The sequence below is a fragment of the Felis catus genome, chromosome C2 (genome assembly GCF_018350175.1).
Source record: "Felis catus isolate Fca126 chromosome C2, F.catus_Fca126_mat1.0, whole genome shotgun sequence".
Lineage (NCBI taxonomy): Eukaryota > Metazoa > Chordata > Mammalia > Carnivora > Felidae > Felis > Felis catus.
The window spans coordinates 120,245,307-120,271,283 of NC_058376.1; the positions used below are offsets into that span (position 1 = coordinate 120,245,307).

General features: G+C 42.0%; 1 protein-coding gene across 13 annotated transcripts in view; it reads left to right on the forward strand.

Moving 5' to 3' along the window:
- The window catches only part of SLC9A9 (solute carrier family 9 member A9), a 693,980-nt gene extending 682,287 nt beyond the window's left edge, over positions 1-11,693 (forward strand). For 12 of the 13 annotated variants that reach the window (XM_023260486.2, XM_023260485.2, XM_019810605.3 and 9 more), the window contains 2 exons: positions 8,541-8,646; positions 9,997-11,693. In XM_023260486.2, coding sequence (XP_023116254.1) covers positions 8,541-8,646; positions 9,997-10,224 — 334 coding nt within the window. In that variant the 3' untranslated portion in view covers positions 10,225-11,693. The remainder of the gene's footprint in view (positions 1-8,540; positions 8,647-9,996) is intronic. The other variant, XR_006585435.1, reaches the window with a different exon arrangement.
- The last annotated feature ends 14,284 nt before the right edge of the window (positions 11,694-25,977 follow it).

Sequence of the window (25,977 nt, forward strand, 5' to 3'; positions counted from 1 at the left end):
TAATTTTTATGGTGGTTCTATCAGTATTATTATTATTATTCTGAGACTACTATATATTTAATAAAGGATAAAACAAATGAGTAATTATGGACTATTCTAATTCTACCATTCCTTATGTCCTTGAGAATCAGAACTTGAATCTTGAACTTGAATTGGACGTATCCATAGTAACTCATGAGATATATAACCAGTGGCATGTTGAAGCTGGTCTGCACTAACTGGTGAGAACAGATTGTACACATCTTGTCCCAACTCCACATTCAGGGACTTCATGTTGACATATTGAAATCAGCCATAATGGGAGTGTTTATACCATGGAAACTGGGAAATGCTACAAATCTAGCTTTAAAAAAAAAAAAAAGAGTCAGTTGTTGAACACTTAACAGTACCTCACTATAAATTGTAACCCTTGGCACCCAGATTTTGCTGTTAAAATACCATTTCTCACTAAAAGAAATCAGAGAATTTTGGAGAAATGGTTGGTTTGAGGTAAGAAACAAGCAATGTTCAAGATGAGCCTAGAACAAGTTGTCATACAGATGAGAAAGAAGCTATCAAAGATACTGGCATCATGTCAATAGGACTCCGGAGTCAGTTTGAAAAGACTCCCATTGACCAACTATGGGTCAGTTTGCATTTCAACAATGATAATAATTGCAATCAAATTCATTTAAATTCATTACTTTATAATTATATTTAAACAAAGAATCAGTCCTTTTCAGAGGATGATAACCAAACATCTGGAAAACTGATAAATAGATGGAATAAATCAAGCATTTATCTTGTCTTTCCTATTTTGACTATTCACTGAATATCTCAATAGAATAAATGAAAAATGTCTCTTTATAAAAGGATTCTACTAATAAAATAATAAAAAATATATAATTAGAATTTCACTATTTGCAATCCCCAGTGAGCAAATAGATATAGGCATTACACATTAGAGGCTGCTCAAATCACACAAAGAGGCACAACCAGATATGAGGTGCCTTTCTCAGTCTTGCAACGGTATGGAAGAGAATCTGAATCCAATCTCTGGATCCAGCTAGGAACTTACAGGAAGTACCAATGGCAGAGGAACATGCTGGGCAGCACCTGAGTTTGCAATCAGCAAAATTCAGACTATGGGAAGTCCGCAGGTCAAATTGCCTAGGTTCTTCAGCAGATAAATTTTAGAGAAGTTAAAAGGGTGGAGGAGGAACCTACAGATTAAAAGAAAGAACACATTTAATGGGGCGCCTGGGTGGCTCAGTCGGCTGAGTGTCTGACTTCAGCTCAGGTCATGATCTCGCGGTTCATGAGTTCGAGTCCCGCATCTGAGCTGTCAGCACAGAGCCTGGAGCCTACTTTGGATTCTGTGTCTCCCTCTCTCTCTGCCCCTCCCCTGCTCATGCTCTGTCTCTCCCTCTCTCTCAAAAATAAATAAACATTAAAGGGGAAAAAAAGCTCAAGGAAGTGATTAGTGTACAAATCAGGATTGTAGTTCTTTGTGGGGAGAGAATGGAGTTTGCATTAGGATGAGATACCTGGAAGGGGCCTCAGGTCTGGGTAACAAAATTCTGTTTCCTGGTCTGGGTGATTTCCTTGCTTTATAATGATCCATTAGGCTATATATTGGATTGGTGAGGTTTGATGTATCCCTTTTCCATTCTACAATATAAATATTTTGTTAAATAATAATAAAGTTCCTGCCCTCAAGGAGCTTAGAGGAAGATGGAGATGTAAACAATTAGCTTCCAGACAATGTGATAAATGCTACCAGAAAGATAGATACACATTGCTACAGAACAGCCATGGAACTGAAGCAGCTCAGCATGGCATGTCTGAGAAAGTTGCTGGGAGAAAGGGACATACCAGCTTGGCCTTGAAAGGAGAGCCATTCACCGATTAGACATATGAGTAGCAGAGCTTAGAGACCAGGCCGAAGGGGGATACGGTCACTCCTTGCTGGCTTCCTGCAGGCAATTCTGCTTATGCATCAGGTGTTTATTCTAGCATTTGCTGCTTTCTTTCTGCCCCAGCAGTTGTCTAGAGAAATTTCCTTTAAGATGGTAAAGGTTAGAATTGTCAACCAAAGAAGTATATGTTCATCTGTGTAGAGAAAGAGGGTTTCTGCCTTTTCCTTATTTTAAAACCATAACTTCATGAATAGCCTAGTAGAAGGTGCCATCTTGATAGCTTGTTCTTGAAATAGAGTGACTGCTTGCAAAGACAGGATCTTACTCCTATGTTCTCTGAAAGTGCCTGGTACAAAATTGGAAGTCCTCCCTCGAGGTAGAGAGAACAGAGAGATGAAATAGCTCAAAGAAGAAGGCTTCTTTTTTGGGCTCTTAGAGCCTTCCTCCAACCTGAACCTCCAGCCAGCTCTCTGCAGAATGGCTCATCGCAGACTCACCCAAAATGGCAAGACAGTGAGTGTTCAATTGTGAAATGTGATATATGCAAAGGAAAGAAGGAAAACACAGTCAATTTGTTAGGCCATATTTCCTGGGAAACAAAGCAGAAGGGGTGTAATTTGTATATTAGAAGCAAAGAGTGATAGGATATGTAAAATTTTGTGTATCCTCTACTGGCTTTGTTCATGGATGCTGTGTGGGACTCAAATAACAGTGTGGGACTCAGAAAGTCAATAGTAAGTGGGACCTGGTTTTCTGCTGGCATGTATGGGCTTAGAGGGCAAGGCTGGCTTCCACTACAGGATGTACTTATCTTTCCCCACCCACCTGTCATTGATCCCTGACTATCTGATGGCAAGCCAGAACTGGAAGCTAAATGCACCCTGGAAAAGGAGGTAAGAATAGATTAGAAGAGAATTGAAAAACCATCTGTGTATACATTTCTTGATCTGTAAAATGGGACTATAGCTCCTACCTACAGTTGTAAGGAGAAAATAAGACATATGGAAATGTTTTATAAATGAAAGAGCACAGAGTATATTCTTGAAAAGCCTATAGAGAGCTAAATGCGCTTTTGTTCTTGACACAGCTGTGCAGTGATGAGTATTTTATTCAGATAGCAAGACCATTTGTCAAACTTATACATACAAGCACATGCAAATGCTCCCAATATACACAAAGTCTTCCTACACAAGCTCAGACATGACACTTCATTAATTCAATCTCAGGTGTAACATCATCAAGGCTTCATCTTTTTGAGCCAAGTATCCGACCCATCCCCCAGACAAGATGGAACAAATGGCAAAGGTCATTACATTAGATAGGCCTGGGTTCTGGGCCAAATGGGCTTACCTCATAACTATCTTCACCCTAAAAATGATGGCTTTGTAGATGTAAGACACTATGTTCTTTTTCTTCCTATTTAAAATTTGAATCTCCTATGGAGGGTACTCCAGAGAGAATCGTGTTCCAACCTTGCCTAATCACCAGTCATCTGGGGCGCTTAAAATATAGACTATCTGTAAAGTACAGAGTCCCAGGCCACTTCCTAGACCTGCCAAATCAGAATCTCCAGGGCAGGACTTGGAAACCTGAACTCTTAAATTTTTTTAATGCTTATTTATTTTTGAGAGAGAGAGAGAGAGAGAGAGAGAGAGAGAGAGAGAGAGAGAATATGAGTTGGGGAGGAACAGAAAGAGAGGGAGACACAGAATCCAAAGCAGACTCTAGGCTCTGAGCTGTCAGCACAAAGCCTGATGCAGGGGTCGAACTCACAAACTGTGAGATCATGACCTGAACCAAAGTCGGACCCTTAACCGAATGAGCCATCCAGGTGCCCCTGGGATATCTGAATTCTTAAATGTCCAAGATGATCTTCATGATGAGGCAAGTTTAGAGAAAGCCAGGATAGAACATAGGTCTTCAGGACTCTCAGAGATTTTTAAAGAGGTCCAGAGAGAGGGAGTGTGTTAGTCTGCCCAGGCTATCATAACAACATACCATAGACTGGGTGGCTTACACAACAGACATTTATTTTCTCACAGTTCTAGAGGCTAGAAGTCTGAGATCAGGGTGCCAGCATGATTAGGTTCTGGTAAGAACTCTCTTCTGGGCTTGCAGATGGTCACCATCTCACTTATGCTCACGTGACCTCTTCTTTGTGGACATTTAGAGTGAGAGCAAATAAACGCTGGTATTTCTTCTTATAAGGGCAGTAATCCCATCATGGAGGCCACCCTCATGACCTCATCTAACCCTAATTACTTCCCAGAGAACATCTCCAAAAACAATCACATTGAAGGTTAGGACTTCAACATATGGATTTGGGAAGAATGCAGACATTCAGTCCATGGTAGGGGGCAACGGGGCTTAGTCTCCTCAAAGGGGCAGATACTCATTTGTAGAGCTGCATCTTTGCTTGGGGTTTTGCATCTCACTAGTCTAGGTAAGACCATGTCATATGAAGCATATGAGCAGGCTGTACACTCATTAGTTTTGGCAACTTACAATGGGTAAAACATGAGGATTTAAAATAATTAAAAACAAACAAACAAAAAAGAGAAAGAAATCAGTGTTGCCAGGTATTTTAGATGTTAGTTCAGTTAAACATTAAATTTAGCTCTGGACCTTCTGATAGCTCAGGCCAAAAAAGAAAAGGGCATCTGTTAATTGTCTTCCTTATTGCACGTGTGTTAACTCTGGATGGAATTCCAGCTTTTACTTACATCTCCTGAACCAAACTGCTATTCCCAAACCTATGCCCTTTAGATGGGAAAAGTCATTGTTTTCTTCCCCCCAGAGCTTCACATTTCATCTCGATACATTTCTAGCTTATTAGAGAAGCAAAACTAGCTGTACCAAAAATACCCAACAGGGAATCTCCCTCCCCAAACATATACTAGAACTTGATGAAAAAAATAACACATTTTGCGAAATCAGCAGCATGGGTTTTTTTTGTAGATCAGAAGAGTTTTCTTACTCTTTAATAATTAAGGTAACCCTGGAGATCCAGCCACTTTCCAGACAGTGCTCAGCAATAAAGAACTCGGAAAATCATGGATTCCTCAATTCCAAATCAGCTGTCCAATCAGATGAGACCTGTCATTCAGTGTCTCTGTAGCAGAAGAAAGATGCCCCGTGTGATGGAAATGTCCTTGATCACAGGCCCAGCGCTGCCATTAACTGTCTGGCCGGGTTCCATTGAGCAATTCTTTTCCTCTCTCTGAGCCTGTTGTCTTCATTAATTCAACAGCTATTTCTTGAACATCTAAAATGTGCGAAGCACTGTATCCAGGTGAACAGAACAGGGTTTCCTGCCCTCAAGGAAACCACAGTGTGGACACCAGGGAGCTTTCCATTTTATAATGCAATTAATTGTCCATGTCCTTGTGTGGATGCCTCACCAGTTTGGCACATAAAACAAAAACATGTGAGCGTATGAAGGAGCAAATGAATAAGAAACCAGATTATTTTTTAACCACTTCAGTTCATGCCATTACCAGTCTTTTTTCATGGTCCCCTCAGTCTAATAACTCAGGCCCAAGAGGTCCATCTTCAACGTAACATTTCTTAGCCTCTTATCCTCAGAAAAACCTCGTCCGTTGGCTATTATCTGCCCCCTTCATCTTCTCTTGTCACAGTTACCCAGGATCTACTTCCATCACTCATACCATCCCAGAATAGTTTCCTATATCAGAAATTCAACAAACATCCACTGAGCACAGGATATATGATAAGCACTGGGCAAACCAAGATGTTTGACATAGATTCTGCTGCACATGCACCATGGCTAGGGGTGGTGCTTTGCACATTCCGCTCACTGCCACACAGGGTATGCCTCGTTCCTTTGAACTCACAGCTACTGAGACATCAGAGCAGCAAAAGCAACATCATCAGTTTCCTAGAAGAGTCATACATCAATAAATTCTGCCCACCTGTCACCTACCACCTCACACTAGCTGCCTATACAACAAAATTTGACCCAAATAGCCATTTTTGATGTAGGAGTACCTTAAATGTCCCACCTGCTAACTAGCCTGTGACCCCCAAGGCCACACCAAATGCCTGGAATGCCATTTTCTCCTCTCTACCCTCAGTTCCATCTCCCCACTATTATCTGAACAATGATCAAGACAAACATTTCTCAGAAGCATTGCTTAGAAAATAATTATTTAAAACAAAATAAATAGCATGTGAATAGCACATAGAGTTTAAAAACATTTTTGCATAATGTTGTTTCCCATTAATATTCACAACAATACTTGAGGCTCACAGAGGTAAATAACTAGACCACAGTTCACACAGTCAAAAAGTGGCAGAGACGACAGTTATGCCAAGGCGTTGAGAGTCAAAAATCCCAGAACCTATCCAAAAGAGGCCAAATGGTACCCCCTGAGGTCCAGGCCTCACATTCAAAAAAGCTAAAATTTCGCCTCTAAGTGTTAGCTCCAGTAACATTACACATAGACTTAAAGAGATACGTCATCAGGATTAAAACAAGAAAATGTCCATTACACAATTCTAAATTTGTGCCTTACTCTTGTAACATTATTTTGGTGTTATATAATTTAATTTTTCAATATTCTGAGAACCTCAAATAGAGAAAGTTGCCCAGGCCTCTCTGAAACAATTAAAGCCTTGACAAATCTCTTCAGGTTTGTTTTTGTTTTTAAATTTTTTTTTAATGTTTATTTATTTTTGAGACAGAGAGAGAGAGACAGAGCATGAATGGGGGAGGGTCAAGAGAGGGAGACACAGAATCCGAAACAGGCTCCAGGCTCCAAGCTGTCAGCACAGAGCCCGACGCGGGGCTCGAACTCATGGACCATGAGATCATGACCTGAGCCGAAGTCAGCCGCTCAACTGACTGAGCCACCCAGGCACCCCTTTGTTTTTGTTTTTAATATGACATCTCTAAAAATGTTGCATACTTACTGTCACTTTTCCATCTTGAAATAAAATTGGCTGGATTTTCCCTGATTTACATTACAGTTATACATCTATCTTACCCATCTCACCTCCCTACAAAAGTATTTTTTGCTCACCTGTTCACACCATAAACCCTAATAAGACCATGTATCCTCACATGCCCCTATGTGAGAAGGTCTACAGCTCGTCAGCAGGGATAAGGTCTGGAAGCGTTTCTCTCTCGAGAACCAGCTGGTCACATGCATGATTCTGCCCTGCTCATTTATCTTTTGCTAGTGATGATGGTGGCAGATTCAAATAGCAATGGGAGCTTTTGGATTACTCAATATCATTATATCTCTAGGCTTCCATTCATTCATCCATACAATGAAGGAAATAACAATTTGTAATGAAAATTAATGGAAGACCATCACAGGCTTTCCAGAGTCACAGACATACTCAAAAAATGTTACAGGGAATGCCAGGCTCTGAACTTTGACATCTTCCCTGGTCCTCCACTGAGCACAACAGCTGCCCGTGTGAAAGGAATTGCCAAGTTTTCCATTTTCAGTTGGAATTATAGATGCTCTTAAGCAGCTCTCCTTGCATCATAACTAGACTGTGTTCATGAGTATCTCCTGTTTCATCACCAATTTGATGGGGAAGGATTTGAAGCCAGAGGCAACAAGATTCCTGGCCCCTGTAGGCTGCATCTCCCTCTGCTGTCACATGCTCGGGCATCACAGGAAGGACAGAGTGGTGTCCAGATATAGATGGGTTCCAGGAGAGCCATCTCCAAGGTCCTCTCACATCCTTAGTGCCTGGGGATGACTTCAGATTTTCACAAGCCAAACGAAGTTAACCGCTTTCCATTTTTTCCTTTTCTCTATTTATTATAGCTTTTCAGAAAGTTGATGAGGTGAAATATTCTCCAGCAGAGGAAATAATATAAAGCTTAAAAGTTGTGTCTGATGGAATGGGGAAATAATTCCACTACTTTCCTTTGAGCAAAAAAAAAGAAATAATAAGGCAACCTGAGGCAGCCTCTAGGGGTTTCACTATTGCTAGATTGGAGGGAAATATAACAGCTTTAGACGAACAGGGTTTTCTTTTAACTTGTTAGAGCACTTTGGGATGAAGAGATAAGAAAGACAGGTGCTAGACAATAGAATGAACTTGGCACCAGCTTATTTACATAATTTTGTATAGAAGCGCATTGATGTATGAAGTATAAAGTGCCTGTGTTGAATAGTGAAAATAAAGTATTTTGGAAAACAATCAATGTTCACTACCCAGTCCTAAAGTGACTGAACATTTTATGAAATACCTCTTGCTTCTTTGTGAAAATTACTGGCGGTTTAAGCTATGTGTGCTGTTTTAAGAAAACACAATCTTTTATGCTATTGTTTTAAGATAATTCTTAAGAATGCATTCTCCAAGCAGATGAGACATTGGTGGGGGGAGGGGAGGAGAAGAGGAACATTCACCCCTCTCTCTGATGTTGGCTGGCCCAGTCCCCATTTCTTCATGATTAAAGACCTCCAGGAGGGCTGGAAAAGTGTGTGGAGCAAAGATTATAAACAGCAATTTTTGCAGGCCAGATTGCCTCCTAAATGAGGGAGTAGGGGATTTAAAGGTGAACATAACTGTCTCTTTCACTGCATGCAAAGGTTTGTGCTGTGTGAGAAACTAAATTCTAACTTCCTTTTGGCAAGTATTCCTTAACAGGCCTTACAGATATCTGAAACCAATTTTAACCCACTCTGGTCCTCCGTTGACCACCACGTTACCTGAATGGTGCGGGCCAATTTCCCGGCTGCTCACCAGTCCGCAGGCCTATGGGGTGAGTAACTGCCCGGAGTGGGCCGGGCTTGGTGAATACCGATGAGCCCAGGAACCTCAGGGCTATTACTTCCCAGCTTGAGGAGGAAGCGTTTTAAAATTCACTGCACCAAGAAGCATTTCTCTTTTCCTTTCAGATGTTGCTTATGTGGGCTCATTCTTCTTTTAAGAATACAATTTTTTTTAATCAATATTTTTAACCATAAAATGAATTTAGAAAACATAAAAGAAGTAACATGTCCTCACAAACTGCTGTGTTTTGAGGTTTTGAATATTAGGCCTGTGCTTTATAGCTCAAGGGAGTGGAATAAAAAATTCTGAAAAGCAATTAGAATCATTACAAACAAACCAGCATCAGGGATTGGAGAGGAGCAAAGCCTTGGAGTGTGTGGCGCCCCTGGAGGTTGTCCAGCTGGAGGTTTATGCACTCCCTTGCATAAACAGAGAAAAATGTGTCTCAGATGTGCTCAGGACACAATGGCCTAAGGCAGTGGTTCTCAAAGTGTGTCCCCAGACCAGCAGCCTCAGTATCACTTGGGAACTTGCTAGAAATACAAATTATCAGCACCCCCCCCCCCCCACCTCAGAACTCTGAGCTTGGGGCCCAGTATCTATGCTTCCATGAGCCTTCCAAGGGATTCAACGGCCTAACGTTGGAAACCACTGACCTCAGTCACCTAGCCAGGGCTCATTCTATGAGTGATTTTGTATGGTCTTCCCAAAGCCAATGAAGGAAGAGTTGAAATCTTATTCTTTCCTTCAAGGAAAGCTCTGTCTGAGGAAAGCTACGTTGGTCAGATCCAGTTAGTTTCTGCCATTATCTACTATGGTGACTTCCAACCATTTTTAGCTTTGTGATACCCATCCCAAGAAGCATGCTGTGAGGACACACTTTTCAAATAAAATGTAACAGAAACTGCCTTTTGAGAATTTCGTGATAGGCAGGAGTGTTCCAAAACCAACACTGAGAATCATTCCGTACTCTGAGGTGCCAAGATTCTCCTAACTCCTGACTCCTCTCAACCTAGTTATGTACCAGTTCAAGAAATCCACTGAATTTTATTTTAACTCCCTTAACCCAAGGAGGCACTCGGTTAGCACGCGCTCTCTACCAATTCTCTCTTTAGGCCTGGAGGCCCCATATGGCTGTGTTATGCCTCCAGGTCTTACAGGGGAAATGCTCCACCATGCCCACAGACATGGAAACGCGACACCTGCCTGCAGCAGGTACCTCAGCCAAGGCAAGACAGGGCCATTAAGAAAGGAAAACAAACACCCTACTTTCTAACACTGTCAGACTGCTCTTGCTTTCTTCATCATGAAGTGACTTCTCTCTCTTCCCAAAATCCAGGAGCAGCTAAAAGAGGAAGATGTAGAATGCATTGTGAATCAGGACGAACTGGCCATGAGTTACCAGGAGCAAGCCACCTCGCCCTGCAGTCCTCCTGCAGGGCTGGGTCTGGACCAGAAAGCTTCACCACAGACTCCAAGCAAAGACAACATTTACGAGGGGGATCTCGGCCTAGGAGGCTACGAACTCAAGCTCGAGCAGACTCCGGGTCAGTCCCAGCTGAATTAGTGGTGAACAGTGCAGACGTAATCACAAGTAATGCCAGGCTCACTGAGAGATACAAGCCAAGCTGGGGAGGCAGCGTGGGGAATAGAAGCTGGAAAATGCAGTAAGAGCACAAATTGAAGAGAATCAAAACATTGTCACAAGTATCCTCTGGTGCCTAAAGAAATGAGAATTTATTATCACCCCTCTCTATTATGCAACTGAATTTAAGTTTTTGACAGCAGCCATTTTTATTAGCGACTTGGGCGGGGTGGGAAGGGCAGAGAAGCGAGGGAGTCAGGAGTCTCGCTGCTGCTAAGGGAGGAACAGATACCCTTGTGTCTGAGGGGTTTCCGTTCAGTAGGGAGCTCTCCAGGCCTTCGCTTCAATTTTGGATTTCATTCCCTTCATTAGGGAGAGTTTAAAAATAAGGAAAAAAGTTTCTGAGCAAAACATCTGGCTCCTAAGCTGGAGGTTATGCCAAGTTATTTAGTACCTGATTATTTGTATATTATAAAGACCTAGACTCCCACGTGCCCTTAATGACCTCAGGGCTATTTGCAAAGCCCAGACAAGGGATCGATACCACTGCTGATGGCCTCACAGAAGCCGTGCCGTGTGGTGACCCACTGTTCTCATGGGCATTCTTGTCAAGCTGCTTCTCCCATGGAATGAATCAAAGGGTTAGTTCCAGCTGGGTGTACCCTGCGCTAAATGCAGCTCCGTTTTCCAACTTGGTAGGACCCTTCCAGGAAGAGCGGTTTTCTTTTCTCCATACTATATTTTACCTGAAGAACAAGGCTCCCCATCCTTGCTTGCATTTGAGTCACTCCTTAGCCCTGTGGCAGGTCCCCTCTGTACACTGAGTAATGAGATTCCAGAGCACAGGTTGTTCTCCACATGGCAGGAGACAGTGCAGGAGTCCCAACCCGTCTTCCAGACCCAACACCCACAGCTGATTAGCAAGAGCAGAAGCTAGAGGAGCAGAGCCGATGATGCATAGACCATACTGAAGACTCAAGGATGCAGCCTGGGGACTCCTCTTACAAGATATGGCTCATAGCCCATGACAGACCGACACAATAGCTTTTAATTCAGCTGCATGATCTGTGCCTTTTAAGCCATAAAGATACCTCAAGCCTAGCTTCTCTTGAAATATAGATGTTAATATTAGACTCCGAAAAAGCAGGCTCTAGTCTTAGGTGCCCAGGCTATGATGGGTCTGTTTCTGAAGGAGGTAGGGAATGATGTCTTCCTCAGGCCCAAAGCTTGAAAATAGCATATGCTTTGCTAACCAGTTGTTAGGCTATTAACCATGGTGGTGTCAGACACACTGCTACATATGTTGATTTTCTTCCAAACAGTAGGATCCAGGGGCACAAACTGTTTTATACTCAGCTAAGTATAATCTGGTCATTCCGGGTAAATATGCAAATGGCAAAGCATGAAGTTTTCTATTTGACCTAATCCTAATAAACTTTTGTCATAAAGTATGATTGTGTTGGCCAATGCTTTATTTAAAGACATTTTCGGGCACCTGGTGGCTCAGTCAGCTTAGCTTCTGACTCTTGATTTTGGCTCAGGTCATGATCCCAGGGTCATGGGATTGAGCCCTCTAACAGGCTGTGCACTGAATGTGGAACCTGCTTGCGATTCTGTCTCTCTTCCTCTGCCCCTCTCCCACTCACATGCTCACTTTCTAGTGTTCTTTCTCTTTCTCTCTCTCTCTCTCTCTCTCCCCCTAAAATAGATTATAGATGGTAGATAGATGATAGATAGATAGATAGATAGATAGATACATGATAGATAAAGACATTTTCTCTGCTCATGCTAATTGGTAGTTCTAAGCCTTTATACTTGAAATGCGAGGTGAAGTAGGCACTGAAAGGTAATGTAAGGGAGATGCAAGGGTCCTGTGGCCCAGGAAAAGCCATAGGGACAAGCCACTGAAAGAAAGAAGAGAACACTGGTGGGCTGGGAGGGTGTGCCAGCCAGAGAAGGGAGAGCTAAGGCAGGCAGAGTGGAACAGCCTCCTCCTTTCACACTTTCATACACACACAATCGTGAAAAGCCTCAAAAATGGGGGGAGGAATAAAAAGGCAAGTCAGAAGATAAGGATTCATCTTCTTTCTGTCCTCATCCTATGAAAAGAAGAGATAAGAACCTAGTGTTTTGCTGCTTTGCGTGGAGAAAGACACACCAGGGAAAGAGAAGATCCTCTCAAAACAGACTAACATTAGTGGAGGCAGGAGTAGAGAGAAAAATGACATATGAGATGGAAATGAGAAGGAGTGGGGAGAGGAAGGCACGCAATCTAAACCCAGCACCAACTCCCTAAGAGGGCACAGCAAAAACAGCCTCCTGCCCACAGGAAAGCCTTCTTCCTGCTTAGAAAAATACCCTTTCCAGCTGACCATCATGAACCACGGCCAACAAGGAGAATAAGGGGCTGTTTAATCTGGGTCAGACCACTCATCCCCCTGACTCCAGGTAAGTAAAATATCATGAGTTTGAGGAAATTTTGCCCCACCTGATCTGTAAGACAGTGTTCCAGTTTCAAGATGTGATTACCAGCATCCTTCCCTCTGAATCAGCCCAAGACCCAGAGAGAGGCTAGCCAGTGTCCCAGTTAGCAATTCATAAAACCAAATTTCCTTTATTGTCCTGTTGTGAGGGATAATAATTTATGATCTTAAGATCTCTGTGCTTTGATTAGCAGCATGAGGACTGTGAAATTCAAACCTATTATTTACTGCCAGTTTCTAATGAATAATAAAGGCAAAGGAGCTTTATTCAAACCACTAATGCTTGCACTCATTATTAGAGCTTTAAACAGGACTCTAATTAATTAATTGATTTATGGTTTTTCCTTGAGCTTCTTACCAAGTATACATCACACACACACACACACACACACACACACACACACACACACACACAGTTCCACTCACTGTCAGTCTCCCAGCTAGACCCTCTGTAGTGTCCCCGTGGTACTCAGTACATGCCTGAGCAAGTCAGAAGCCTGATGGGAAGTGCCATTAAGGTCTTCATTCGTGAAGTTTCTAGAAACTGTTTGGAGAGCAATTTAATGGTATAAATCAAAGCTGAAAATTCAAATACCATTCGACCCACCGATTTCATGTGCAGAACTTCTAGATATTTGAGAATATTATACATACAAAGGATATTTATTGGAACAACTGAATTGCTGGTTAAATAAAACACAGCACAGCCATCTCATGAGACAGTATCACATGTACTGGTATGGAATGATCTCTAGGATGTATTGTTAAATGAAAATAGCAAAGTGCAGAACAGAGTAGATGGTATGCTGCCATTTTGGAAGGTTAAAGAAGAAATTGGTAGTATAATTTCCTCTTAAGAACTGAGGGGAGACTTAATTTATCACTTTTGTGCCTTTGGGGTTTTGTACACTATGGACGAATTATTTATTCAAAAACAAATTAAATAATAATAAGAGTCCTATGAATAACTCATCGAAGTACTGAACTATAATAGGAAGTGGAATAAAAACTAAAAAATTTGTTATTTTTCACGATGATCTTTGAGACCTTGAGAATATAAAGTGTAGCATCAATAGTACCAATAGCTTCTGGGTTTATTCATTTGCACCATCCAACAAACATGGATGAAAACTACATAAAAGGTCCTTAAAATTCAAAGGCAAATATGACTCCGTCCCATCCATCAAACATCTGGTTGGAGAAGACAGACTGCTAAAAAATGATAGGTTCCTTATAAGATACCAAAACATACAATAAAGCTACGGCAGCCAAAACTGTGTGGTAATGACCTAGAAATAAGGAAAGAGGTCAAGAAAATCTACTACAAAGTACAGAAGCAGGTTCATGAATATAGTTAGAAATTTAGTTACTAAAAAATGGCATTTAAATTTGGGCTGAGAATAAATGGGCTATTACACAGTAAGTAATGCAGACAAATTGACTTTCAATTTGGAAAAAGAAAAATATCAGGTAATACCCTACAACATAAAAAACTAAATTGCAAGTAATTTAAACAGCTAAGTGTTAAAAAAAAAACCTATAGGATAACAAAATTAAAAAAGAATATGTAAATAACCTTGGCATATGAACAGTTTCATGAGAAAGACACAAACCCAAAACAAAAAGTGATAAATTTGCATAAAAACACAAAATTTCTTATGACAAAGACAATAAGCAAAATTTGAAACAAACTTGGAGAAATACACACGTGCGCACATACTTCCGTTTGTGTGTGCGTCTATGTGTATATCAGACTAAGGATTATTGTTCAAAATACACAAAGAACTCTTACCAATGCATGAAAAATTAAAACATTCAACCAGACATAAAAATATGGAAAGAATATGCAGAATCAAATATGTATACCTTCTATCCAGACTTCTACTTTTAGGCATCTGTGTAGAAAACAAATACTTAGCATTTATGCATAAAGAAGCAGACAAAATGATATTCATTGTGGCACTGTTATTGCAAAATATTGGGGAGGAGAATATCCATCAATAGCATAAGGGAACCACAATATTCTCATACTAGGGAATTCTCTGCAGCAATTACACTCTGTGTAGAATGGGTCCATATGCATGCACTCACATGGAAATATTTCCAAGATAAATTGTTAGTGAAAAACAGTCTGGAAAGATCCATGACAGACTGATAACCAAGAGGGGAGTGCAATTACAAGGGCTGAATCAAGAGAGCCTTTGGTTTATCCACCTTATTTTTAATTTTTATAATGATACCATATTCATGTATGGTCAGTTCTGAAAGTGGCTTCAAGATGGGGGTGTGGGAGGGGGCATGGTCAAGAAAGGCTTTAAAGAAGAAGTTACATGTGAGATCTTGAAAGATGAGAGGGTTTCACCAAGCAGATATGATTGGTGCTGGTCTGTGGGGCAGGAGGTAAGACTGATCACTAGAATATGGGAAGAACCTGCCAGTTAAAAGGAACAGCATGGACGAAGGGGTGTGAGGCAGCCTGGCACATTAGAGGAACTACATATAATTTAGTCCACATGGCTACCATATAGGTTGTTTTTGTTTGCAGGTAGGAATGGGAGTATAAGAGATAATTCTGGAGGTACGGATCAAACTAAAGAGTCTGAGCCATGATCCTGTGAGAATGGGGAGCTATCGAAATATTTTAAACAGGAAAGATAATTACATAGATTGTGGGGAGATGGAGTACAAGTAAGCCTAGAGAAGGCATAATAGCCCAGTCAAGAGGCTATTTCAATAGCCCAGGAGAGACATGATGAGAAACTTAAATAAGGCAGAATCAGGAAGAATGGACTAAAGGAGAGGTTCCAGGTAAGTTTCAGAGCTAGAGTCTACAATGTTGGTAACTGATTGGACATGGAAAGTGAGGAAGCTGGAAGAGCCCAGAATGACCCCAAGTTTAAGGCTTACATGACGGCAGGTGGATGGTTCCAGTCATTGAGGGTATTGGGAAGAGGAACAGATTTGGGGAAAAGCCAACAGATTCAACTCTGGACATGTTGAGCCTGAGGTTCTTAGGGAGAGCTGCATGGAAATGTCCAGATGTTGTTTACACAGATCTGAAGTTTAAGGAAAAGGTCTAGCCTAAAGATGTGTATTTGGAAGAATGAGGTTTGCATCACAGCTTTACCAAAGAGTTTTTCAAATGCCACAACTTCCTCACCTTTCTCTAACTCCTGCAAAGAAATTCCAGTATGCCCACCCCACGAAAAGACGATGCCAGAATCTCTGCGTGGATGAGCATATTTTTCTTCAAAAGGCATCACAGATTATTTTCATTCAAACCCTGGGTAAACCCCTGACAAGAAGAAGAAAGAGGGAACAGAATGGAGAACTGAGGAGTGCAAAATCCAGTGGGTGGACAGAGTATGCACCTGTGAAATAAACCTTGGAGAATCCCTTATAGGGAGATCTGGCATTCCCGTGGGACAAGGGTTAGATGCAGAAAAAATGTTGATTTCTACTGTTACTGTGTTTTTGGCCTTATACAACTGCCCAACCTCTCCTCAACTGTAATGGCCAATTTCACCTGTCTACTTGGCTGGCATATAATCCCCAATTATTCAATCAAATACTAATCTAGGTGTTGCTATGCATGTGTGTGTTGTAGGTATAATTAACATTCATAATTGGTTGACTTTAAGTAAAGGAGATTATGTTAGATAATCTGGGTGTGCCTGATTGAATCCACTGAAAGGCTGTAAGAGCAGAATTGAGGCTTCTGGGAAGAAGGAGAAATTCTGCCTCTGAACTGTAGTTTCAGCTCATACCAGAGACCTCCAGACTGCCCATTCTGAAGGTCTACCCTGAGCTGAGATTTTACTTCCCTCATCTAATCTCCCTCCCCTCCCTCTCCATCTCCCTCTTGACTGGAACAGAAGGACAAAGGTTGTAAGAGGAATGCTCACACAAAATTAAGGAAACAGGTAGATTATTTGCTGAATTCAAATGTGTTTGAAAGGAGCACTTTAGGGATTTGTTTCTAAAATATACATTACCTGCTATATTCTGATTTACTCAGAGTGTTGATCTGGTCTCCTACCCCTTCTCCATCTGTACCACAGTTCAAGGATAACTAATGTTCATAAGATGGCCCTGAAGCAAAATCTTAAAGTACTTGTGAGATTAGCAAAGAAGCTTTCAGATGTTTGTTATTCAGAGCAGGGCAGCTGTTAGACTAGGTGTGGGGGAGGTTGCAAGGAGTAAGAAACTTACCTGCGGAAGGTTCCATATATCTCCCAAATATTGTCCATCAACCTGTCATTCATTCAGTTTGACAAACATTTATTAAACCCTTACAATGTACTGCTGATAATCAAGGTTAGGAATTGCCAATGTCAGCATCATTAATGGGATAAATAAAGATGGAACAGATGAGCAATGATAGAGTCCAGGAAGCACATCAATTCAGAGACATCTTGGCTCACCTCATCACACAGATTGATTAGTTTTAGCGATGAATGGGGAGGAGAGGGGAGCTCCAACAAGCCAGCCTGTAGGTGAAGGAGGGGAATGGACCATCTGAACCACACCACAGGGATCAGCTTCTCTGAATGCCAGCATCCTCCCTAATACTCCCCATCCTGGTCAGTGGGAGGGGAGTGCTTCAGCAAGGATTTAGTGCAAGAGATCAGATTCAAATACCCTCTACTTCATAACGTGGCCTAAGGCAATGCGATCATACGGTGAAACTCAGCCCTCAGTTAAGCAAAATTACCAGGTCACTCTCCTGAAACCTCATTGTCCACTCATCATCTTGCAGATGCAAGCATTCAGGATATGCTAATTTAACAGAACTGAACTGAATTAAATCCTGGCTAGGTAGGGCTCTATTGTACCTGGCACTATGTCTGGAAGGAAAAAAGAAAAAAATGGCCCTTTGATATGGGCCTCACTTTTCCATGTGTGATATCTCATTTCATCCTCATGAGAGCCCTGGGAACATCACATTTCAAGCCCTGCTTTATGTGCAAGGACCTTGGAGACAGAGATGGTAAGCCCTTGGCCTAAGATCACACAGTTGATTAAGGGCAGATGGAAGTTTTGAATCCAGAACTGTATAGCTTCAAAGATCATGATTATTTCCCATATACCAGGCTGCAGAAGGAATTAGCATAAGTCTGTCGGTATGCACTAGGAACCTTTGATACCCCAACACTGGAGACAGGAGACTACACAAATACACCTCAGCTTCCTGGGGTTTACAGTGGAAAGACCAGGGGCACCTGGGTGGCTCAGTTGGTTAAACATCTGACTTCAGCCCAGGTCATGATCTCACCATTCATGAGTTTGAGTCCTGTATCCGGCTCTGTGCTGACAGCTCAGAGCCTGGAGCCTGCTTCGGATTCTGTGTCTCTCCCTCTTTCTCTGCCCCTCCCCCACTCATGCTCTGTCTCTCTCTGTCTCTCTCTCTCTCTCTCAAAAATAAATAAAATATTTAATAATTTAAAAAAAGCAGTAGAGAGACCAGAGACTGGAGAATGACCACATAAAGGGCAGAGTGAACCAGAACAAGCTGGGAGGCCCCAGGCTTCCAGACCCTGGATTAGTCGGAACTGATTTGGTGCCAAGAGGTCACAATCTAGGTCAATCTAGCTGAAGAAAAAATGTCTTCACGTGTATAACTTAGAAGCCCAGGAGAGAAAGTTAGCTAAATATTGGGGCACAAACCAGGCCATCAACATGCTTCCTTTCTCTCTCTCTCTCCTTACTCTGGTCTTCTCCATTTTTGCCTTGTTCTCACCAGGACCAACAGCTGCAAAGATGTCTGCCAGCAGCTCCAAACCAAGAGGACATCTTCTCTCTCAAATGCTCTAGCAAAATCCTAGGAATGACAGTGGTTGGCCTAGTTTGTGTCTACACATGCCCACATTTACACCAATAATATTCACCCAAGGGATAGAGTTATCCAGTTGGCCAGCCTACATCATATGCTCATCCTATCACCCAAGGGACAGAGTTATCCAGTTGGCCAGCCTACATCATATGCTCATCCTATACAGGATCAAGCAGAATCATTTAAATGACTGCTCCTGCCTAAAGAAAAAGCAAAGTCCTTTGTGTTGTCCCCACCCACATTGACCTGTATATCCAATATGATACTGTGGACATAATAGTACATAATTAAAGGAGACATTTCAGCTTATGCCTTGTTCTCTTGGAACACTGTGAGGGGAAATAAATTACCATGTTCTAAAGACACTCAAGTAGTCCTGTGGAGAACATGTGGCAAGGAATTGAGGCCTCTTGCCAACAATCAGCACCAACTTGTCAGTCATATGCATGAGCCACCTTAGAAGTGAATCCTTCACCCCATTCGGGCCTTCATATGACCAAAGCTCTAGTTGACAACTTGACTGCAACTTCATGAGAAACCCTAAGCCAGAACCCCACCCCAATTAAGCCACTCTCAGATTCCTGGTCCATAGAGACTATGTAAGACAGTAAATGTTTACTGTGGTTTTAAGCCACTAGTTTGTTATGCTGCAAATGAGCATCTCAGAGATGACTCTGAGCAGACAGAAAGAAGTCTAGTCATCTACACCTTTAAGCACATTTTTTTCTAGCAGAATATAATTCTTTGTTTAATGGATAAAGGTCCTGGAATACCAGAACTTTTGGCTTATCTCAGCACACACATATCTGACTTCCCCACCTCCAATCCTTGAATCCAGAAATGGACGTGATGATGACCACAGGAACCACAGTAGCCACACCCTCTCTGATCAGGGTCAGTGGTCACCCAAGGCAGGGTGAATGACTAGCAGGAGAAACAATATGCAAGTTCACTGAGCTATGTGCTAGATGCTATCAAGGGACACAGAGATGAGAAAACTCTAACCCTGATTTCTGGGAGCTTCTAATCTGGGCACAGGAATAAAGTGAAAACAGTGGTCTCTTGTATGATCCATAGCAGAATGAGGTTTAAGAAGAACCTTAAAGGGGGGAGAGGGAGTGCCTAAGTGGCTCAGTCAGTTAAGCATCTGACTCTATTTTTTTTATCTTTTTAATTTATTTTTTTAATTCACATCTAAGTAAGTTAGCATATAGTGCAACAATGATTTCAGGAGTAGATTCTTTAGTGCCCCTTCCCCTTTTAGCCCATCCCCCCTCCGACAACTCCTCCAGTAACCCTCTGTTTGTCCTCCATATTTAAGAGTCTCTTATGTTTTGTCCCCCTCCCTGTTTTTATATTGTTTTTGCTTCCCTTATGTTCATCTGTTTTGTCTCGTAAAGTCCTCATATGAGTGAAGTCATACGATTTTTGCCTTTCTCTGACTGAGAAATTTCACTTAGCATAATACCCTCTAGTTCCATCTATGTAGTTATAAATGGCAAGATTTCATTCTTTTTGATTGCTGAGTAACACTCCATTGTATATATGTATTACCACATCTCTTTATCCATTCATCCGTCGATGGACATTTGGGCTCTTTCCATACTTTGGCTATTGTGGATAGTGCCGCTATAAACATTGGGGTGCATGTGTCCCTTCGACACAGCACACCTGTAAAGCATCTGACTCTTTATCTAAGCTCAGGCCTTGATCTCAGAGTCGTGATTTCAAGCCCTGTGTTAGGCTCTGTGTTGGGTGTGAAGCCTACTTAAAAAAAGGTTAAATAAAAATTTAAAGAGGAACTTTAAAGGAAAAAGAATTATGGTCCTGCTCCTCCACTCTAGCTTCACACTGGACTGACTGGGAGAGATTTACAATCTACTGAGTCTCAAGCCCAGTGGTTCTGACTTCATTGGTCTGGGCTTTGGCCTGGACAACGAGAGTTCGTGAAGCTTCCAAGATGACTCAAATTTGCAGCCAAGGTTGAGAACCACTAGATTACAAGGACTTTCCAGGAAGGAGAGACATGATCCAGTTGCAGAAAGTCATGAAAGGCTTCCTAGAGGAAGTGGTGGTTAGAATGGGCTGCAAAAGCTAGGAACGTGGTGAGGACAATCTAACGAAAAAGAAGGATGGGAGGAAGCTGTGTCAGGAGGGGCAGAGGGCCTGTCCAGTGGTATCACATTTCCTTGAGCAAGAAGGAGCTCATTGGCTAGAAAGTAACTGAGAGGTGCTGAGGATGCCAATTCTCAACCCTCAGACTATAACTACATGTATTTCTGAGACCACTGTCCAGCTACAAAAGCACCAACTCACAAAACCTGTGAATCATCAAGTTCTAAATCCCTGGCATACAACACATTTGGGATATCATTTATAGGGAGCCACAGCTGCTGCCTGAACAAAAGAGGAAAAAATAACTGCTCCCTCCAAGCCCCCGTGACCATGCAACATCATCTGCCAAATCACTTCAAATTGCTCCTTTTCATAACACTGGCTCCAAAGATGAGAACTGCATCAGAATTTGGCCCAACCTTGGCTCAGTCAACTTTGGCTATGGGTCTCCAAGTGCATCCTTTCCCTGGTGAAACCTTGACCAAGAGCCACCCATGCACCCCCCCTCACCCCACAGTATGCACCAGCCAGAAATGAAGAGATGATTATTGGGTCAGTCAGGGATTGCATAGAGGCGAAAAACATTTTCATTCTTCCCTTCTAGGTTCTTTGGATGATCTAATAATTAAATTGACATAAGACAGATTAACAAGAGAAAAACAAATTCTGTACATACAGGAGCCCCATAAAAATATGAGACTCCCTGGCAGTCAGGTCATTGAGGCTGATACACCATCCTGAGCTAAGGAGAAGGGGGTAGTGTCTCTGGGGCTTCAAAGGGAAGGAAGACAATTCACAGCAAGATGGGAAGAGCAAATGTTGATAAACTTTTCTATGCCATACAGAAATGTCCTTGTGATGTAAAAAGTTATCTCTGGTGGTAGTTCTCTTGGGGGGGTGGGGAGCAAGAGGAGGCTATGTCAATTCTTTTAGGCAGTTAAGAGGGAGGTAAAAAGCTCTTCTTGAGTCTGACGAGCCCAGAGTTTTCCACCCAAAATGATCCATATGGCCAAAGTGGCACATTCTGGGGGTGGCATATTCTGCTCCTCTTCAATTGACAATTCAGTGGGTGTGGATTGACATCCTTAAAGGCTGCGATGCTGCCGTTCTTTATTAAGAGGGTAAATACACCCTCCTGACATCCATCTTAGAAAGAGAGGTCTAAAATAGCTTCTCAGACTTTAATGTGCATTTGAATGCCATGAGGACCTTATTAAAACACAGATTCTGATTCCGAAGGTCTGGGTCAGGACCCAAGCTTCTGCATTTCTAGCCAGCTCTCGGGTGATGCTGACCTGCTGGTCCCTGGACCACACTTTGAGTAGCTGAGGCCAGAGCTGTGTTTCTCAGGCTTGGGACTTGGTTAACAGGTGGTCTTTAACTATCTTTCAAGGGGTGTACAGGCAGGTTGGCAGTCTTAAAAATAAAGGGACAGAACCATTTATTTCACAGCCAGATCACTCACTTTAAATGTAATATTAACTGTGATCTTTCACAAAAATCCTTCTACTTTTAAAGTCGGTCCATGACAGATGAGCATCGTATTGGGTAGTTTGCCCCAGCAGCTCTCCAGTTAGCTAGTCTTCAGTTAACAGGATGCAGCTTATCTGGAATAACATGTTTACTCCTTATTTGGGCATAAGTCTCTACATTAGGCAAATATACATTTTGGTTGTTAGTATCATGTCATCACAATTCATAAAAATGGATCAGTGATTCAAAAGGAGTTCAATGGAGTGTTAAAGCAGAGACAGAAACAGTAATGGAAATACTATGATTCAAAATGGTATGCACATAGGTAGCAAACAAGACTCGAGTGAGAACATGGGCTGTGGCTCAGCAGCGATCACCTCACCGCTGACCCCTTGCAGGACGTCATTTGGTACGAAACTTGTCAGAGGAGGGTAAAAAGCTTTCCCTTCATCCTTAGAGCTCAAAGAGCTCTTCTTTTCTGTAATAAGACCCTTGAATCTGTCCAAAACAAGTACAAAATAATACATTCCTGTACAAAATTGATAGATCTGGCCCAAAGTTGAAAAAGAGTCATAAGCCACAGGCACCTCATTCAAAGTTGAATGCCTAACAGCAAAATGGGTCAGGCTATGCTTTTGTCAAAATGTTTGTTAAACCAGTTTCATTATAAATATGCTTACAGGGGAAACAAAAGTAAACTTTAGCCCACAATTTTCAAGGTGAAAAGCCTTTATGATCATATATGTTTGTTAGTTGGTATTTCACGTTTCAGGTGGACAATACCACCTATGAATCGAGTATAAATCAACTCTTGGCTTATGTGAGATAAATAAATGAAATGCCCTATAACTTTTCGTTTCCTTTGTTACTTAAAGCCCTTGCTACAGAAAAGACTTTCCACTTTGACAATGATTTTTTCATGCCTCATCAGGTAGACTAGAAAAGTGTGTTAGGGTCATACTGACAAAATACTGTTAGGGTACCCAGGGAGCCCTTTGAGAGGCAAATAAAAATGTCCATCCACACACTGCATTATTCAGAGAGAACCTCAGTGGTCACCAATATACCTCTTGACCTTTATTTATTCAACAAATATTTAATAAGTACTTTAAAAGCCATATCTAAATGCTACAAAAGAATATGGAGAAGACTTACAAATACAGCCAAAAAATAAATAAGGTCTCCACTCACTATCATCTTCCTTGTTGAAACATTTCTATTTCCACAGTCAGACATGCTAATTGAAAGAGGGGCTTCTGGGCACCAAGACAATAACGAGAAAGCACTCAGTAATTTGGGGTTTATATTCAGATACCCAGAACTATCTGACAGAGACACCCTACATGTCCCTCCATTACCGAAGACATATTATGAATTCAGATTTTTAAAATTTGGGAGAAATGCAAACTAAAAAGCAATAGGCTAGATAGAGAAATTCATCTGTGACTCAGACTCTCCACCACCGGATAGAGACTATAGGGTCTGTATACACATATGGATTCATTAGTGAAGGATGGTAAACTCTATCGTGTCTCTCACAGAAACAAAACTGTTTTCAATTCTGAATGCAGTTTTCATTTTACTTTGTTAAAAATTGTGTTACATCTTTTTTTTTCCTATGAAAATGGTGGCCCGTAGGTGTATCAAATGCCTGCTAGTATCATCATATGCTAACGTTTTGAGAAACACATGCCAAGAAGCTGCAAGCAAATCCGATTCAGTCACCTACCACAGGTCAGGTTATACTAAGTACTTTTGACAGATAACCTAGGAAGAGGTAAAGAAGGCTTTCCATTTGAAGGGAAAAGTAATTACTCCTAATAATTCTCAGTCCACAACACCCAGCTGTGCCAATAAAGCCAAGCCAGTTATAAGAAAGATGAAACAAGTGCAGCCATAAAAACTGTGACCCATCCACATTAAAAAGGAAAAAATACACACAACTCCATTTAGCAGCTCAATTAAGACGACCTCTAGCCATCACACTTGTTACAGTGACACATCCTCCCTCCAGTACCCACTAGGCTTGGCTTTCTCGGGTGGCCTGGAATCACATGGCAATTATGAGCTCTTTCTCTCCAGGCATCAGCACTTTCACAAGCACTTATGGTGGCTTTAACCTCAAAAGAGTTCCTGCTCTGAGGGATACACTTTTCTCCATCGCATGTAATTATCTCAGTGATGCATCTCCCACACTGTGTGGATCCCCTGGAGAGCGGCATTAGTGGGTCAAGTTCAAGTGATGAAGACACATAGCACAGCTGTGTAACATGAGAAAGCCCTCTGTGGAGATGAGGTGGGGCCTGAGGGTCTCTGAACAAAAATATTGATGCCCCTGGAGACAGGACAATAGTTGAACCATATGGCTGGCATGTGACGGAAGTGTTGGGGGTGGAGAGGACAGGAAGCATATGATTGGTATGCGCCAGGGTCATCGTCCCCCCTCTTCCAACTTTCACAGAAATTCAGAGCTGGGTGAGGGCTGAGTTGGCAGCAGTGAGAGAAAGCTAGAGCAGAGAGGAAGACCAGAAGCTCCTATATAAGCCGCTGAAGGATGCCGGGGGGGGGGGGGGGGGGGGGGGAAGAAAGCTATTGTTTTGACTTCGATGTTAATTAGACACAATTATAAGAAAGAAGTCACAACCAACCTCAACTGAGATACTAATTCATTAAAGGACAGTAAAGCTATGAGTCCTAAACCAAGCAGAGCTGAGTTAGCACAGTCTCCGTGAAGATAGGGATGCTGGGACTGAAGTGTCATTATCAGTCAAGTTGTTTCTGCCTGATTGTTCAAACTGTCATTCTGTTCTAGACTGGTGACAAACACAGGCATTTTGCATTATTGTAGAACAAAGAGAACCATGACTTGAGGTTCTCAAGCTTTAAAGCTGAGTTTATACACTTTTGACAGTTCTAATCCAACTTCCACACTTAGGATACCCTCCCCATTCAGAAATTTGGGGGGAAAGAAGGAAACATGTTCTCTGTCCAACCCCCTCACAGGCATTCTTTGCCGTGCTAGTGAGCAGGCTTCCCATGAGGAGAGTAGACAGCTCCGCTCAAACTGAGACCATCACCACCTATGTGGCGCACAGAGTGACCATAATACTCAACAAATATTCAGGAATAAATTTGCCCTCTGAGACACCACCTGTAAAACCCATACATAATGCATGAATTTAGCCATCTGTAGAAATAAGCCAAAAGATTGTAAATGTATGACTGAAGAGATTGGGAACATTCAAAACACCAATCAAGGGAACCAGGGTGTTATTTCAAAGAAACAAAACTGAACTGTAATTGTAATTTAGAAAAATAAATCCTAATCAATTGTATTGTACCCAGTTTAAGAACAGACTCTGGCACACAAGGGGGTGTGGTTGGCCTGGAGCACACAGGGGGAAGCTCGGAGACCCCATCATGAAGCATTTGTCCTGCCCCATCAGTCTGGATGGGAGAGATTCCACAGCTGGCATCAACAAGGTGTATTCTGCCATGACACAGGCTGATGTACCAGGCCTCTCCGTGGCAGGAACACGGTGGCTCTCCAAGGACCTTCAGGGGCCACCACGGAGGAGGAACTCCCACCCTGACACACCCAGAATAGCTCTCCCTTGATACTTTCACATATTAGACTTCACCAAGCATTTTTTTTAATTCCCTGCTTTTAAACAGCTCTCCTGAATTAAATATCCTCAAAACTTTCATATATTAACACTTCCCTTTGCGGTGACTTCGTAGATGCTAAGCAAGCTTCTGATAATCATTGTTCCCTACTAAAGGGAAGATGGATGGATAAAAACAAGTTTAGTCCCCAGTATCTTCTGAGTT